Here is a 14,912-nt window from a genome sequence, read left to right as displayed (position 1 = left end):
CTTTCGATGAAGGACAGGACATCCAGAAAGAAGCTTGGTAAAGACACGGAAGATCTAAATGCCACAATCAACCAGCTTGACCTCATAGACATATACAGAACACTCCACCCAACAACAGTCAAGTATACTTTCTTTTCTAGTGCACATGGAACATTCTCTAGAATAGACCATACCTTAGGTCATAAAGCGAGCCTTAGCAGAATCCAAAACATTGAAATATTACAAAGCATCTTCTCTGACCATAAGGCCGTAAAAGTGGAAATCAATAACAGAAAAAGCAGGGAAAAGAAATGAAACACTTGGAAACAGAACAATACCCTGCTCAAAAAAGACTGGATTATAGAAGACATTAAGGATGGAATAAAGAAATTCATAGAATCTAATGAGAATGAAAACGCTTCTTATCAGAACCTTTGGGACACAGCAAAAGCAGTGCTCAGAGGCCAATTTATGTCAGTAAATGCACATATACAAAAAGAAGAAAGGGCCAAAATCAAAGAATTATCCCTAAAACTTGAACAAATAGAAAGAGAACAACAAAAGAAACCCTCAGGCACCAGAAGAAAACAAATAATAAAAATTAGAGCAGAACTAAATGAAATAGAAAACAAAAACAAAAGAATTAACAAGATGAAAACCTGGCTCTTTGGAAAAATCAACAAAATTGACAAACCATTGGGCAAACTGACAAAAGAAAAACAGGAGAGCCAGCAGATAACCTGAATAAGAAATAAGGTGGGTGGAACTACAGCAGACCCAACTGAAATTAAAAAAAAAATCATATGAGATTACTGTGAAAAATTGTACTGTAACAAATTTGGAAACCTAGAAGAAATGGATGAATTCCTAGAAACATACTATGTACCTAAACTAACACAAACAGAGGTAGAAGAATTAAATAAACTCATAACAAGAGATTGAAAAGATAATAAAAAAAGCCCTGGCCCAGATGGCATCCCTGCAGAGTTCTACCAAACTTCCAGAGAAGAGTTAACACCACTACTACTAAAGGTATTTCAGAGCATAGAAAAGGACAGAATACTACCAAACTCATTCTATGAAGCCAGCAAATCCCCAATACCAAAACCAGGTAAAGACACCACAAAAAAGGAAACTACACCACCTGTATCCCTCAAGAACATAGATGCAAAAATCCTCAACAAAATTCTAGCCAATAGAATTCAAGGACATATCAAAAAAATAATCCACCATGACCAAGGGAGATTCATACCAGGTATGCAGGGATGGTTCAACATTAGAAAAACAATTAATGTAATCCGTCACATAAATAAAAGACAAGAATCAGATGATTTTATCAATGATACAAAAAGGTATTTGACAAAGTTCAACACCCATCCATGATAAAAACTCTCAACAAAATAGGAATGGAAGGAAAATTCCTCAGCATAATAAAGGGCATTCATACAAAGCCAACAGCCAACATCACTCTAAATGGAGAGAGCCTGAAAGCAATCCCCTTGAGAACGGGAACCAGACAAGGATGCCCTTTATCACAGCTCTTATTGAACATTGTGCTGGAGGTCCTAGCCAGAGCAGTTAGGCTAGATAAAGAAATAAAGGGCATCCAGATTGGCAAGGAAGTAAAATTATCTCTATTTGCAGATGACATGATGTTATACACAGAAAACCCTAAGGAATCCTCCAGAAAACTACTGAAACTAATAGAAGAGTTCAGCAGAGTATCGGGATACAAGATAAAAATTCAAAAATCAGTTGGGTTCCTCTACGCCAACAAAAAGAACATCAAAGAGGAAATCACCAATAGCCCCCAAGAAGATAAAATACTTAGGAATAAATCTTACGAGACATGTAAAAGATTTATACAAAGAAAACTACAAAACACTTCTGCAAAAAAACAAGAGACCTACCAAAAAAAAAAAAAAAAAAAACACCTACATAAGTGGAAAAACATACATTGCTCATGGATAGGATGAATTAACATTATAAAAATGTCTATTCTACCAAAAGCGATCTGTACATTTAATGCAATTCCGATCCAAATTCCAATGGCATTCTTTAATGAGATGGAGAAACAAATCACCAACTTCATATGGAAGGGAAAGAGGCCCCAGAGAAGTAAAGCATTACTGAAAAAGATTTTCGAACCTATTATACCGCCACAGTAGACAAAACAGCCTGGTACTGGTACAACAACAGATACATAGACCAATGGAACAGAATTGAGAATCCAGACATAAATCCATCCACATATGAGCAATTGATATTTGACAAATGCCCCAAAACAGTTAAATGGAAAAAGACAGTCTTTTTTAACAAATAGTGCTGGCATAACTGGATATCCATCTGCAAAAATACAAAACAAGACTCATACCTCACTCCATGTACAAAAATAAGCTCAAAATGGACCAAAGACCTAAATATAAAATCTAAAGCGATAAAGATCATGGAAGAAAAAATAGGGACAAGGTTAGGAGCCCTAGTACATGGCATAAACAGTATAGGAAACATTACTAACAATGCAGAAGAAAAACTAGGTAACTGGGAGCTCCTAAAAATCAAACACCTATGCTCATCCAAAGACTTCACCAAAAGAGTAAAAAGACTACCTACAGACTGGGAAAAAGCTTCTAGCTATGACATTTCCGATCAGCGCCTGATCTCTGAAATCTGTATGATACTGCAAAAAGACAAATAACCCAATTAAAAAATGGGCAAAAGATATGAACAGACAGTTCACTAAAGAAGACATTCAGGTAGCTGACAGATACGTGAGGAAATGCTCACGATCATTAACCATTAGAGAAATGCACGTCAAAACTACAGTGAGATTCCATCTCACTCCAACAAGGCTGGCATTAATCCTAAAAACTGAAAACAATATATGTTGGAGAGGCTGTGGAGAGATTGAAACGCTTATACACTGCTGGTGGGAATGTGAAATTGTACAACCACTTTGGAAATCAATCTGGCGCTTCCTTCAAAAGCTAGAAATGGAACTACTGTTCTATCCCGCAGCAAGCCCACTCCTTGGAATATATCCTAGAGAAATAAGAGCCTTTACACGAACAGATATATGTACACCCATGTTCATATATCATATAGCGCTGTTTACAATAGGAAAAACATGGAAGCAACCAAGGTGCCCATCAACGGATGAATGGATAAATTATGGTATATTCACACAATGGAATACTATGCATCGATAAAGAACAGTGATGAATCTGTGAAACATGTCATAACATGGAGGAATCTGGAAGGCATTATGCTGAGTGAAATTAGTCAGTTGCAAAAGGACAAATATTGTATAAGACCACTATTGTAAAAACTCAAGAAATAGTTTAAACAGAGAAGAAAATATTCTTTGATGGTTATGAGAGGTGGGAGGGAGGGAGGGTGAGGGGGTATTCACTAATTTAATAGTAGATAAGAACTACTTTAGGTGACAAGAAAGACAACATACAATACAGGTGCAGTCAGCACAACTGAACAGCGAAAAGCAAAGAAGTTTCCTGAATAAACTGAATGCTTCGAAGGCCAGTGTATCAGGGGCAGGGATTGGGGGACCATGGTTTCAGGGGACATCTAAGTCAATTGGCACAATAAAATCTATTAAGAAAACATTCTGCATCCCACCTTGGAGAGAAGCATCTGGGGTCGGAAACGCTAGCAAGCGGCCATCTGAGATGCATCAATTGGTCTCAACCCACCTGGATCAAAGGAGAATGAAGAACACCAAGGACACAAGGTACTTAGGAGGCCAGGAGACAGAAAGAGCCACGTAAACCAGAGACTACTTCAGCCTGAGAGAAGAGCTAAATGGTGCCGGGCTACAACCAATGACTGCCCTGACAGGGACCACAACAGAGAACCCCTGAGGGAGCAGGAGAGCAGTGGGATGCAGACCCCAAATTCTCATAAAAAGACCAGACTTAATGGTCTGACCGAAACTAGAAGGACCCCAGGGGTCATGGTCCCCAGACCTTCTCTTGGCCCAGGGCAGGAACCATGCCCAAAGCCAACTCTTCAGACATGGATTGGACTGGACAGTGGGTTGGAGAGGGATGCTGGATATGAGTGAGCTTGTTGGATCAGTTTGCCACTTGAGACTATGTTGGCATCTCCTCTCTGGAGGGGAGATGAGAGGGTAGAGGGGGTTAGAAGCTGGTGAAATAGACACGAAAAGAGATAGTGTCTCATTAGGGGGAGAGCAATTAGGAGTATGTAGCAAGGTCTATATAAGTTTTTGTGTAAGAGACTAACTTGGTTTGTAAACTTTCACTTAAAGCACAATAAGAATTAAAAAAAAATGATGTTGGCTGTTTGTTTTGTTTAGATGCCGTTTATTATATTGCAGAATTTGCGTTCTATACCTATTGAGAGTTTTTTTAGTCAGGAATTGGTGTTGGATTTTGTTAAATGCTTTTTCTGCATTGAATGAGATGGTCATATAATTGTTTTGTTTCATTTATGTGGTGGATTACGTTGATTGATTTTCTAATGTTGCACCATCCTTACATATCTGGTAGGAATCGCACTTGGTCGTAGTGTATTTTTTTTTTTTCCATATGGTACACAATTCTATTGGCTAGAATTTTGTTGAGAATTTTTGCATATATATTCATGAGAGATGTTGGTCTATAATTTCTTTTTTGTGGTATCTTTGCCTGATTTTGGTATAGGGTTATCCTGGCTTCATAGAATGAGTTTGGAAATACCCCTTTTCTATGTTACAAAATAGTTTAAGTAGTACTGCCATAAGCTTGTCTCTGAATGTTTGGTAGAAGTCTCCAGTGAAGCCATCTGGGCCAGGGCTTTTTTGTTGTTGGGAGGTTATTTTTATTGCGTTTTCAGTTTCTTCTGTTCTTTTGGGTCTGTTCAGATTTTCAGCATTATTTTGTGTTAGTTTGGGTAGGTAGCGTGTTTCCAGAAATTTGTTCTTTTCCTCTAGGTTCTCAAATTTGTTGGAGTATAGTTTTTCATAATACTCTGTTAAGATCCTTTTTATTTCAGTCGGGTGTGTTGTAGGGTCCCCCATTTCATTTCTTATTTGGCTTATTCGATTCATCTCGTTTTTCTTTTATCAATGAGTTTTTCGATTTTGTTGATCCTTTTAAAGAGCCAGCTTTTGGTTTTGTTGTTTCTTTCTATTGTTTTTCTGTTCTCTATTTCATTTATATATGCTCTGAACTTTATTTATTCAGGTAGTTGTGGGCTTCTTTTGTTGTTCTCTTTGTATTTGTTCAAGTAGTGTAGCTAATGTTTTGATTATGTCTCCTTTTTTATGTGTGCTTCTATTGCAATAAATTGACCTCTGAGCACTGCTTTTGCTGTGTCTCAAAGGTTTTGGTATGATGTGTTTTCATTCTCATTTGATTCTAGAAATTTTTTGATTCCATCTTTGATTTCTTCTATTACCCATGGTTTTTTAAGCAAGACATTATTGAGTTTCCATGCAACTGAGTTTTTTCCCTTGCTCTTCCTGTTGTCAGTTTTTACCTTTATGGTGTTGTGATCAGAGAAGATGCTTTGTATTATCTCAGTGTTTTGGATTTGTTAAGAGTTGCTTATAGACCTAAGATGTGGTCAGTTCTGGAGAATGTTCCATGTGTGTTGAAAAAGAATGTGTACTTTGCTTCTGTTGGGTAGAGTGTTCTGTGTATGTCTGTGAGGTCAGGTTGGTTGATTGTGGCTTTAAGGTCTTTTGTGTTTTTTGCTGAGTCTTTTTCTAGATTTCTGTCTTTTGCTGAGGGTGGTGTGTTAAAGTCTCCTACTATTATTGTGGAACTGTCATTTTCTCTCTTCAGTGCTGTTAGAGTTTTATGTGTTTTGGAACCCTGTCATTGGGTGTGTAGATATTTATTATGGTTATGTCCTCGTGGTGGATTGTCTGTTTAATCATTATATAACGGCATTCCTTGTCCTTTATGCCAGGTTTTGTTTTGAAGTCTGTTTTACTTGAGATTAGTATACCACTCCTGCTCTTTTTTGGTTGCTTAACTATGCATATCTTGTAAAACATAGGAGTTGGGACCAACAAATGGTTTGTTAGTTAAACCCCACCATTGCAGTTAAGACTTGAGGAAGGGAAGTGAAGTAATGGGTTGATTTTAGAATAACCTCATATATTTTCAAATGGTAATTCAATAATTAAAATACAGAATAGTGATATGTAAATCAAGATTGTATTTTATTGTTTAGTCAGGTTTATGAACTTAATAATTCCTGAAAGATTTTAAAAATGTTTTGTTAAAATATAAACTAAAAAACACGAAATAATTGATTACCGAGCTACTTGAACTTATAATCAGTTTCTGAGGACTGTTTTTGGTGGTACGTGATGTATTTCTCAATGTGATAACCAATTTGAGAAAATATTGGTAATCGTATTTAAATTGGATAACAAAAATTAAATCATTATATTGTGTGTGGTATATAGAAATATCTCTAATGTAACATTTTTAGAGCTAATGGATTATGTTTTCCTGGAAATCCTTAGAAATTATTCCTGAGACAGATAAATTTGTGACTTTTTTTCTCATTTTATTCCAATCCATAGATGCGAAAAATTCAGAACTAATTAAAAAAATCGCCCAGCTATGGAGGGATCTTCCTGATTCAGAGAAAAAAGTAAGCAGTAGTTTTTCTGCTTTTTTAAAAATTTTATTTATTTTGTTGTTGAGAATATACACAGCAAAAACATGTACCAATTCAACTGTTTCTACGTGTGTAAGTCAGAGGTGCACAGCCATTCTCACTGTCCTTTTCCGAGCTGTTTCACCCCCGTTAATATAAACTCACTGCCCCCTAAGGTTCTTATCTAATCTTTCGAGTTGCTGTTGTCAATTTGATCACACGTGCATAGTTCTTAAAAGAGCATGATGCTCAAGGCAGATTTTGTTTACTAGTTAAGCTAGTTACTTGATTTTAAGAAGACTTCAGGGGATGTTTTTGATTTAAAGTTTATAGTTTATCTCAGGGCAGTGTTTTCAGGGGTTCATCCAGCCTTCATGGCTATAGGAAGCCTGGAGTCCATGGGAATTTGAAATTCTGTTCTGTATTTTCCCCCCTTTGATTAGAATTCTTCTATAAAATCTTTGATCAAAATGTTCAGTAATGGTAGCCAGATACCCTCCAGTTCTTCTGGTGTCATGGCAAAGGAGGCATTAGTTCATGGAGGCATTTAGTCATATGTTGCCTTTCCTCCTCCTATTCCGGACTCTCCTTTCTCTGTTGCTCCAAGTGAATAGAGACCAATTGTTGTGCCTTGGATGGCCACACTCGCAAGCTGTTAAGACCACAGGTGCTACGCAGTGAGCTAGGAGGTAAAACAAAAGCATGAAACGTGTTATTAGGTCAGTTAACTGGGATGGCTCATGAAACCATGTCCCTAAACCTCCAAACCAAGAAACCAAATCCCATGAGATATTTGGCTATACATAAGCAGCTTCAGCAGCTCCTCTTCTTTTTTGTTGTTGTAAATATGTCTGTCACACAACTTTTGCCAATTCAACTTTTTACAGGTCTACAACTTACCGGCAGCACTTTCTGTAATCGTTTGTGTAACTCTACCCTCAATCAATGCAATTTTTCATCACCAAAACTCAGTATTCCGTAATCAATAACCTCCCTTTCCGTTTCTCTGATGCCCCTGGTGAACTAATAAACTTTGTTCTGTATACATTTGCCTTTTCTTATCTTTTTATGTAAATGAAATCATACAATATTTGTCCTTTTGTGATTAACATTTCACTCAGCATAATGTCTTCAAGCTCCATCTATATTGTAGCATGTAGCAAGACTTCCTTCTAATGGCTGAGTAGTATGCCTTTGTTTGTGTATACGTACCACGTTTTGTTGGTCCGTTCATCTGTTGATATGCACATTTAGGTTGATTCCAACCGTTGGCTATTATGAATAGTGCTGCAGGAACATTGGTGTACAAATTTTTGTTCGAGTCTCTCTTTTCAAGTCTTTTGAGTGTATATGTAGGAGTGGAGTTGCTGGATCATATGGTAGTTCTGAATTTTTTGAGGAACTGTCACTCTGTTTTCCACAGTGGCTGTACCATTTTGCATTCCCACCAGCGATGGATAAGCGTTCCAGTTTTCCCACATCTTGCTGTCATGGGGGAAAAAGACCCCAGACTCAAATTTAATCAAAAGAGATTTTTATTAAGCCAAGACAAAGACAGTCATTGCACACTGCTAGTGTGCAGTGGGCACAAGAGACTAGCAGAACCCACTGAATCCATAATGAGGGAGCCTCTAATACACTGTTACAGAAGGAAGCGAAGTTAAAAGTTTTCTGATTGGTTATTTGTTAATACCTTATTTTCAAAGGTGGGAGACGTAACATATAGGAATACATGATTGATTTAGAGAGTCTTCGTTGGCTAGATAGCATTTAGTTACTCTGAGGAGGGACCGACCCAGCAACATTTGTTCTTGGCCTGCTGATGTGCAGGGAGTTCTCAGGTTAGTCACAAGAAAATTGCAATACACTTCTTTGTGAGAGCATGACTTCCCTGTAGCATAACCTCTTTGTTGGTTAAGATAAAGTACCCTTCATGGAATATTCCTCCCCTAATTTGGAAGTAGGGGAAACAGCGAATTTCAGCTTGTACCCTCATTTCTTCCTGGAAGTTTCATACTGATGAACTATTACTTTTATCAAACGCTCACACAAAGTGGATTCTAGCATTAACTATAACCTTAAATTCTACATAAAATTGATTCTAGCTTGAACCTTGCTTTAGCTTCTCTTACTCTGGTCAAGACCTCGTACAATTTTAGGGTCTCTGTGTCATTGCCAACGTTTGTTGTTCTCTATTTTTTCCTTAGTCATAGTGGAAGTGAAATGGTATCTCATTGTAGTTTTGATTTGCATCCCTGTGAAGGCTGATGACGTTGAGCATCTTTTCATGTGTTTGGTGGCCATTTAAGTGTCCTCTTTAGTGAAAATGTCTGTTCAAGTCTTTTGCTAATCTTATGATTTGGTTGTCTTTTTGTTAAGTTGTCAAAGTTTTATATATATTTCATTATTAGGTTCTTACTGGATATATGGTTTTTGAAGATATTCTCCAAGTTGGTATTCTGGCTTTTTACTTTTTTTTGTAAAGTTTTTTGATGAATAACAGTTTTTAATTTTTATGAGGTATGGTTTACTCTGTCTTTTGCTGTCTGTGCTTGTTATTATATTAGATAATGAATTGCTGAAATGTTAAAAGTTAGGCCTGACAGCGTGGCTCCTAATTGTTCTTCTCAGAATCCATTAGAAGAGCCCTTAATCCATTTTGAATTTGTTTTTGTGTGTGGTATGAGGCATGGATCCTGTTTCATTCTTCTGCATGTGGAAATCCAATTTTCCCAGCACGATTTATTGAAGAGATTCTTCTTTCCCCATTGAGTGGACTTAGCACCCTTATCAAAAATCAGTTGACCGTCGATGTGTGGTTTAATTCTATTCCATTGGCCTTTGAGCACATAGATTTTCAACATTGCTGACCTGTAGGTAGGGACAATTATCATGGCTTTTAAGGGACCAGATGGCCCAGACTTTTCTTTTTAACATTCATTTTCTACAATGGAATTTTATTATCTTTGATCCATGTAAATGATGAGAATATGGATTTTGAGTTTGGAGGCGAAAGATTGGCAGCAAGGTGAAACTGGAGGCTAATTGCTAGACTCCCACCTTGCTTAGCAAATGTATGAAAAATGTAGGGCTTTTTAATGTATATATATGTGATCCCAGAGCACATTTTCTCCCTCGTGGTTTAATCTTTTTGAAGTCTTGCAGTTGCCTTTCCCTAGCAGATGCACTGTGTTAAATTTGCCGACAGCAGTTTGTTGACTTATTTGGGTTTTTTTATTTATAGGTATATGAAGATGCTTACAGGGCAGACTGGCAGGCATACAAAGAAGAGGTAAACAGAATTCAAGAACAGCTAACTCCAAGTCAGATTGTATCTATGGAAAAAGAAATCATGCAAAAACGTTTAAAAAGGAAAGCATTAATAAAAAAGAGAGTGAGTATCATTGAAATGTTCTTTTCCTTTGGCAGTGAACTAAACTTTGTATAATTTTGAGTATAGGTAGGTTTCCCATAACTTGATGATACGTGAGTATATACAGTAGAATGTCATTCAGTTTCCCCCAGTTAGGCAAAAATGGATAGCTCTTCTACTTCTGCCACTAGGACCACTTGCCATCAAGTGTGTTGTGGACAATCTTGTTGCTACTTTTGGGTGTAACCAAATTTAAGACATCCATTTTGTAGTAGCTTAAGGTATTAATAAGGAGCCCTAGTGGCACAAATGGTTAATCACTCCACTGCTATCTGAAAGATTGGTGGTTCGAATCCACCCAGTGGCACTGTGGGAGAAAAACCTAGTCATCTTCTTCTGTAAAGATTACAGTCAAGAATACCCTGTCAAGCAGTTGTACTGTAACACATGGGGTCACCATGAGTCAGAATTGACAGTACTTAATAACAACAAGAAAGTATTAATCCAAATAAAGTCTATTGTTTGAAAGTTAGACTACATTTTTCTATAGATAGAGTATTGTGAGGTGGCTAGCTTGCTAGTCTAGTCCTTATATAAAGTGATCATCAGAGTTAATACCAGCCTTGAATATGAGATGCCAAGATACCTCTCTTAATGCCCTAGCCGTAGGATTGAAGACTCAGCCAGTTTCAAGTCAATGATGGTGATCTAGGACTGCTGATCCAGTTAGTAAAAGGGAGCCAGAAGAGTAATAGGGCCTCATCCTTCTGAATGCTCCCAGCCAGTACTAAGAGTTGAGAGGATTAGAAATGCAGATTGAGGGTAGATATAAGGAGTTTCTCTTTGTATTCTCACTCCCTATTTGGAATTATTCTTCCCACTAAAGACTCCCTGTGTCAACTATTTCAGAGGTAGGTGAGAAGTATGGCATCTAGGAAGTTGTAAGTCTGAAGCACTGAGGGGAAAACTTCCTAGAAACAAAGGCGAAATACTTAAGTTATAAAGTGCTTAGAGTTTACACTTGTTTTATTATTAAGTGATAAGAGGTTCAGGAAGAAGGAAATGATCTCTAGATGAAAATCAGAGAAGCCCTGATCTTATATGGGAGGAACCAACTTTTATCTGAGTAAAAGTTGGATTTGTCATTAACCATAAATAAATTGCCATTAAAAGCCACAGAATTTTGTAAACCAAGCACTGATCACTATCCAAATTCAGAAACTAAATGGGTTAAAAGGGTAATGCAATATCCTTCATTCTTTGAACATAGGAACTAAATAGATTTAGATAGCAAAGGATATTTGTTCTTATCCTTTTCCGTATTTTCTTTCTCCCTTTTGGTACCTAATAAAAACAATTAAATTTAATACATGTGGTTTAAAGGTTGAGAGACATGCCAAGAAGGAAATGAGATGAGAGATTATTAAACAGATACCACAGTGTTCATGAGTTGATGTGGGAGCCTCATGTAGTGATTTGGCCATGTGGGTGGTAGTGTCCTTCAAGAATGAAACTGGGATAGTTTTATCTTTTAAAAAAGGTTTTATAAATATGCGCTTGGTTATCCAGTTCTTAAGGTCCCTGGGTGGCGCGCACAGTTTGTACTCTACTACTAACCTAAACGTTGGTGGTTTGAACCCACCCATTGGCGCTGCAAAGGTCTGGTAATCTGCCTCTGTAAAGATTTTTGTTGTTGTTAGGTGCTGATGAGTCATTTTTTGACTCATAATGACCCCATGTGAGAGTAGAACTGCCCTGTAGAGTCGTCTTGGCTGTAATCATCATGGAAATAGATCACCAGGTTTTTCTCTTGCGGAGCCTTTCAGTTGGCAGCAGAGCTCTTAACTCTTTATGCCACCAGGGCTCCTTCTGTAAAGATTACAACCAAGAAGATTGTATGGAGCAGTTCTGCTCTGTAACACATGGAGTTGCCAGAAGTCAGAACCTACACAATGAAAACAAGGTTTTTAGTTTTTTTTTCCAACCCAGTTCATGGCATCCATGAAAATAACTACATAAAGTAAATGTTTTTATGTAAATCTACAAAATAAAATCTATTATATAAAGTCTGTTATAAATTTCAAAACTTAGTATGAAAAAATTCTGACCTCGAGATGTAATAATTATGTTCTTAATATAAGATCGTAGTATTCACTTTAAGGAATATTCTGTAATTCATAGTAGTGAATAAAGTTTCTGTAATTAAAATTAAGTCTGAAGGATGTTAAAACCATACCTGATTCTTCTATTTTTGTTATTCAGGAATTAACAATGCTTGGAAAACCGAAAAGACCTCGCACAGCTTATAACATTTTTATAGCTGAAAGTTTCCAGGAAGCTAAGGATGCTTCTTCACAGGTAAGACAGCTGCATTTTTTTTGAGGTATAGATTGTCAGAAAGTTCTAGAGGCAACAGGTCATGTTAGGTGGTGAAGAAAAGTAGTAATTGTAGAAATTAAACTCTATATGAGACCCTCTTTCTTGGACTCTCTTTTAGAGAAAAATACTTTTTTTATTTCTTACCATGTACAATTAATTTGGATATGTAGTTGTGAATATATATATGGTCAACATTTTCTAATTAAAAAACTCATGTAAAATTTTCAGGTTTATGAGGATGTTAAAGGTCTTCTGGAGACTTCTAATCCAGCTGCTCTTAAGAGTTTTATAGTCACCGGGGATGAATGAAAGTAGAGTTACAACATTTTGTATTGGGAATTAAGTATAACCTATTGCCCCGTGTTGCATCCTTTAATAAAATTTGATATGCCCATGGGAATGTGTTACACATAGCAATGCTATCACATGAATGTGTCAAAGAAAAAAAACTTGGCAATCACTGTTGTGTCTTAGTCTTTCCTTTTTCTTTTCCTGGAAGTTCTGAGTTGGTAATTGTATTTTCCTTTTATAATGTGACATGGTTAAAAAAGTGGCTATTCAGATCCGTAACCCTTACAAATCTGAGATCAAGACTTTTAGCTTTTTGGATCTGTAGTTCATTTCACAAATCCCATTTAATATACAGATAATATATATCTGTGACAGTCTCCATTGGCTGTATACTTTCATTGATTTACTTCCCAAAAATGCATTGCCGTCGAGTCAATTCTCACTCATAGCGACCCTACAGGACAGACTAGAACTGCCCCATAGGGTTTCCAAGGAGTGCCTGGTGGATTTGAACTGCCATCCTCTTGGTAGACTGCTGTAGCACTTAACCATTACACCCCCAGGGTTTCCCCAGTTTACTCCCTTAGGGGTTTTATTAATTTCTGTGGCCCTACATTACTGAAATGCATGTCTATTTAAGGTGAAGTTTGCTCAGTATTTATTTATTTGGATCATTCCAATTTGTATGAAATTTATTGAAACAAAAAGATGACTTGTCTAAGAATGCTTTGTAAATCATGTTGCTCTTTGGTTTTCCCCACTGCCACAGTTCCCCAATTATGTCACCAACTTACCTATTTAATTTTCTTACCGATATAAAGAAGGTTATATGCTAGAAAATCCTCCTAGATCAGTGCTTCTCATCTAGTGGCTGTATCTTGGAAACACCTAGGGAGATCCCTGGAAATTCAGATATAAATAGACTATATAATTTTTATTCATATAAAAAATATTAATTGTACTTCCTCAGTTTAAAGAGTCAAAGTAAATTCTTTAAGGCCTGACAGCAGTTTTCACTACCCTGCCATACCCTCTACTCCAGAAGCAAACACATTCTCCGGTATAAGCTGATTCTTGTGATATTTGCCTCCATCTCTAAATAACATTCTTTTATTGTTACTTATTGATTTTGTTCAATTTTTGACACCTGTTCAGACTTATACTTTTTAAGATGAGCAATTTACTTTTTTCATCCCACTGTTCATATGTACCTTTACCATCGCCATGTCACGATATAGTTATGATAGTTTTGATTAGATTAGTGTCCAGTGTTCACATTATTATGATTATGTAAACCCTATTCACGGCTGGGAACCCCTGAGTGGTGCAAATGGTTAATGAGTTCAGCTGCTAACTAGAAAATTGGAGGTTTGAGTCTATCCAGAGGCATCTTAGAAGAAAGGCTTGGTGATCTACTTCCAAAAAAATTAAAATCAGCCATTGAAAACCTTACAGATCACAGTTCTACTCCAACACATTTGGGGTGGCCATGAGTCATGTAGCTGGATGGCAGCTGGTATTACAGCTGAGCTGTGCCATATGGTATGATTATTTTTCCTTTCTTATAGAACTTCTTATTTTCCTTGAAGTTCTTGGGTTTTTTGCTTACTTCGTATTACAGCTGAGCTGTGCCATATGGTATGATTATTTTTCCTTTCTTATAGAACTTCTTATTTTCCCTGAAGTTCTTGGGTTTTTTGCTTGCTTCGTTTTCTGTGTATGTATCAATAATTCAACCCCAAACTCTTCATTTTCACCAGCATTCAATACATTTAGGTGATTTAGATATTCTGTCAATTTCAATCTGGAGCCTTTGATTTGCTCAAATTTGGCTGTTGGCTCCTATACCTAGTGTAAATCCGACATTTTGAGATCTTCTTCATTGCTATCCTGGTGTCATGCTTGTGTTGTTGTTTTTCTTGGTTTACTTTGATTCTAATGTAGCATATCCCCCAGTAAGGGTGCGTGGGAGATTAATTTTTTCATATCTGAGATGTCTTTATCCTCATATTTGTTTCATAATTTAACTGGGCATAGAATGGTGGGCTGGAAATCATGTTCCGTCATGATTTTAAAAAGCATTGCTCCTTTTTCTTCTAGCTTTTTGTATTACTTTTGAAAAGTATAAAGCTATTACGAATTTTGATCTTCTGAATGTGATCTGGTTTCTTTTTTCTCCTTTCTAAAAGCTGTGTTCCTTAGTATATTTGGTGTGACGCTTTTTACATCCATTAGGTACTAGGTGAAGCTTTCA

The 14,912-nt window shown here is 36.8% G+C and overlaps 1 protein-coding gene across 1 annotated transcript in view; it reads left to right on the top strand.

Annotated features, from left to right (window-relative positions):
• The window catches only part of TFAM (transcription factor A, mitochondrial), a 28,013-nt gene that overhangs the window by 5,351 nt on the left and 7,750 nt on the right, over window positions 1–14,912 (top strand). The window contains exons 3-5 of the mRNA XM_049855578.1: window positions 6,539–6,609; window positions 9,860–10,009; window positions 12,251–12,346. Coding sequence (XP_049711535.1) covers window positions 6,539–6,609; window positions 9,860–10,009; window positions 12,251–12,346 — 317 coding nt within the window. The remainder of the gene's footprint in view (window positions 1–6,538; window positions 6,610–9,859; window positions 10,010–12,250; window positions 12,347–14,912) is intronic.

Source organism: Elephas maximus, chromosome 16, assembly GCF_024166365.1.
Source record: "Elephas maximus indicus isolate mEleMax1 chromosome 16, mEleMax1 primary haplotype, whole genome shotgun sequence".
NCBI lineage: Eukaryota > Metazoa > Chordata > Mammalia > Proboscidea > Elephantidae > Elephas > Elephas maximus.
This window is presented reverse-complemented; position numbering and strand designations above follow the sequence as displayed.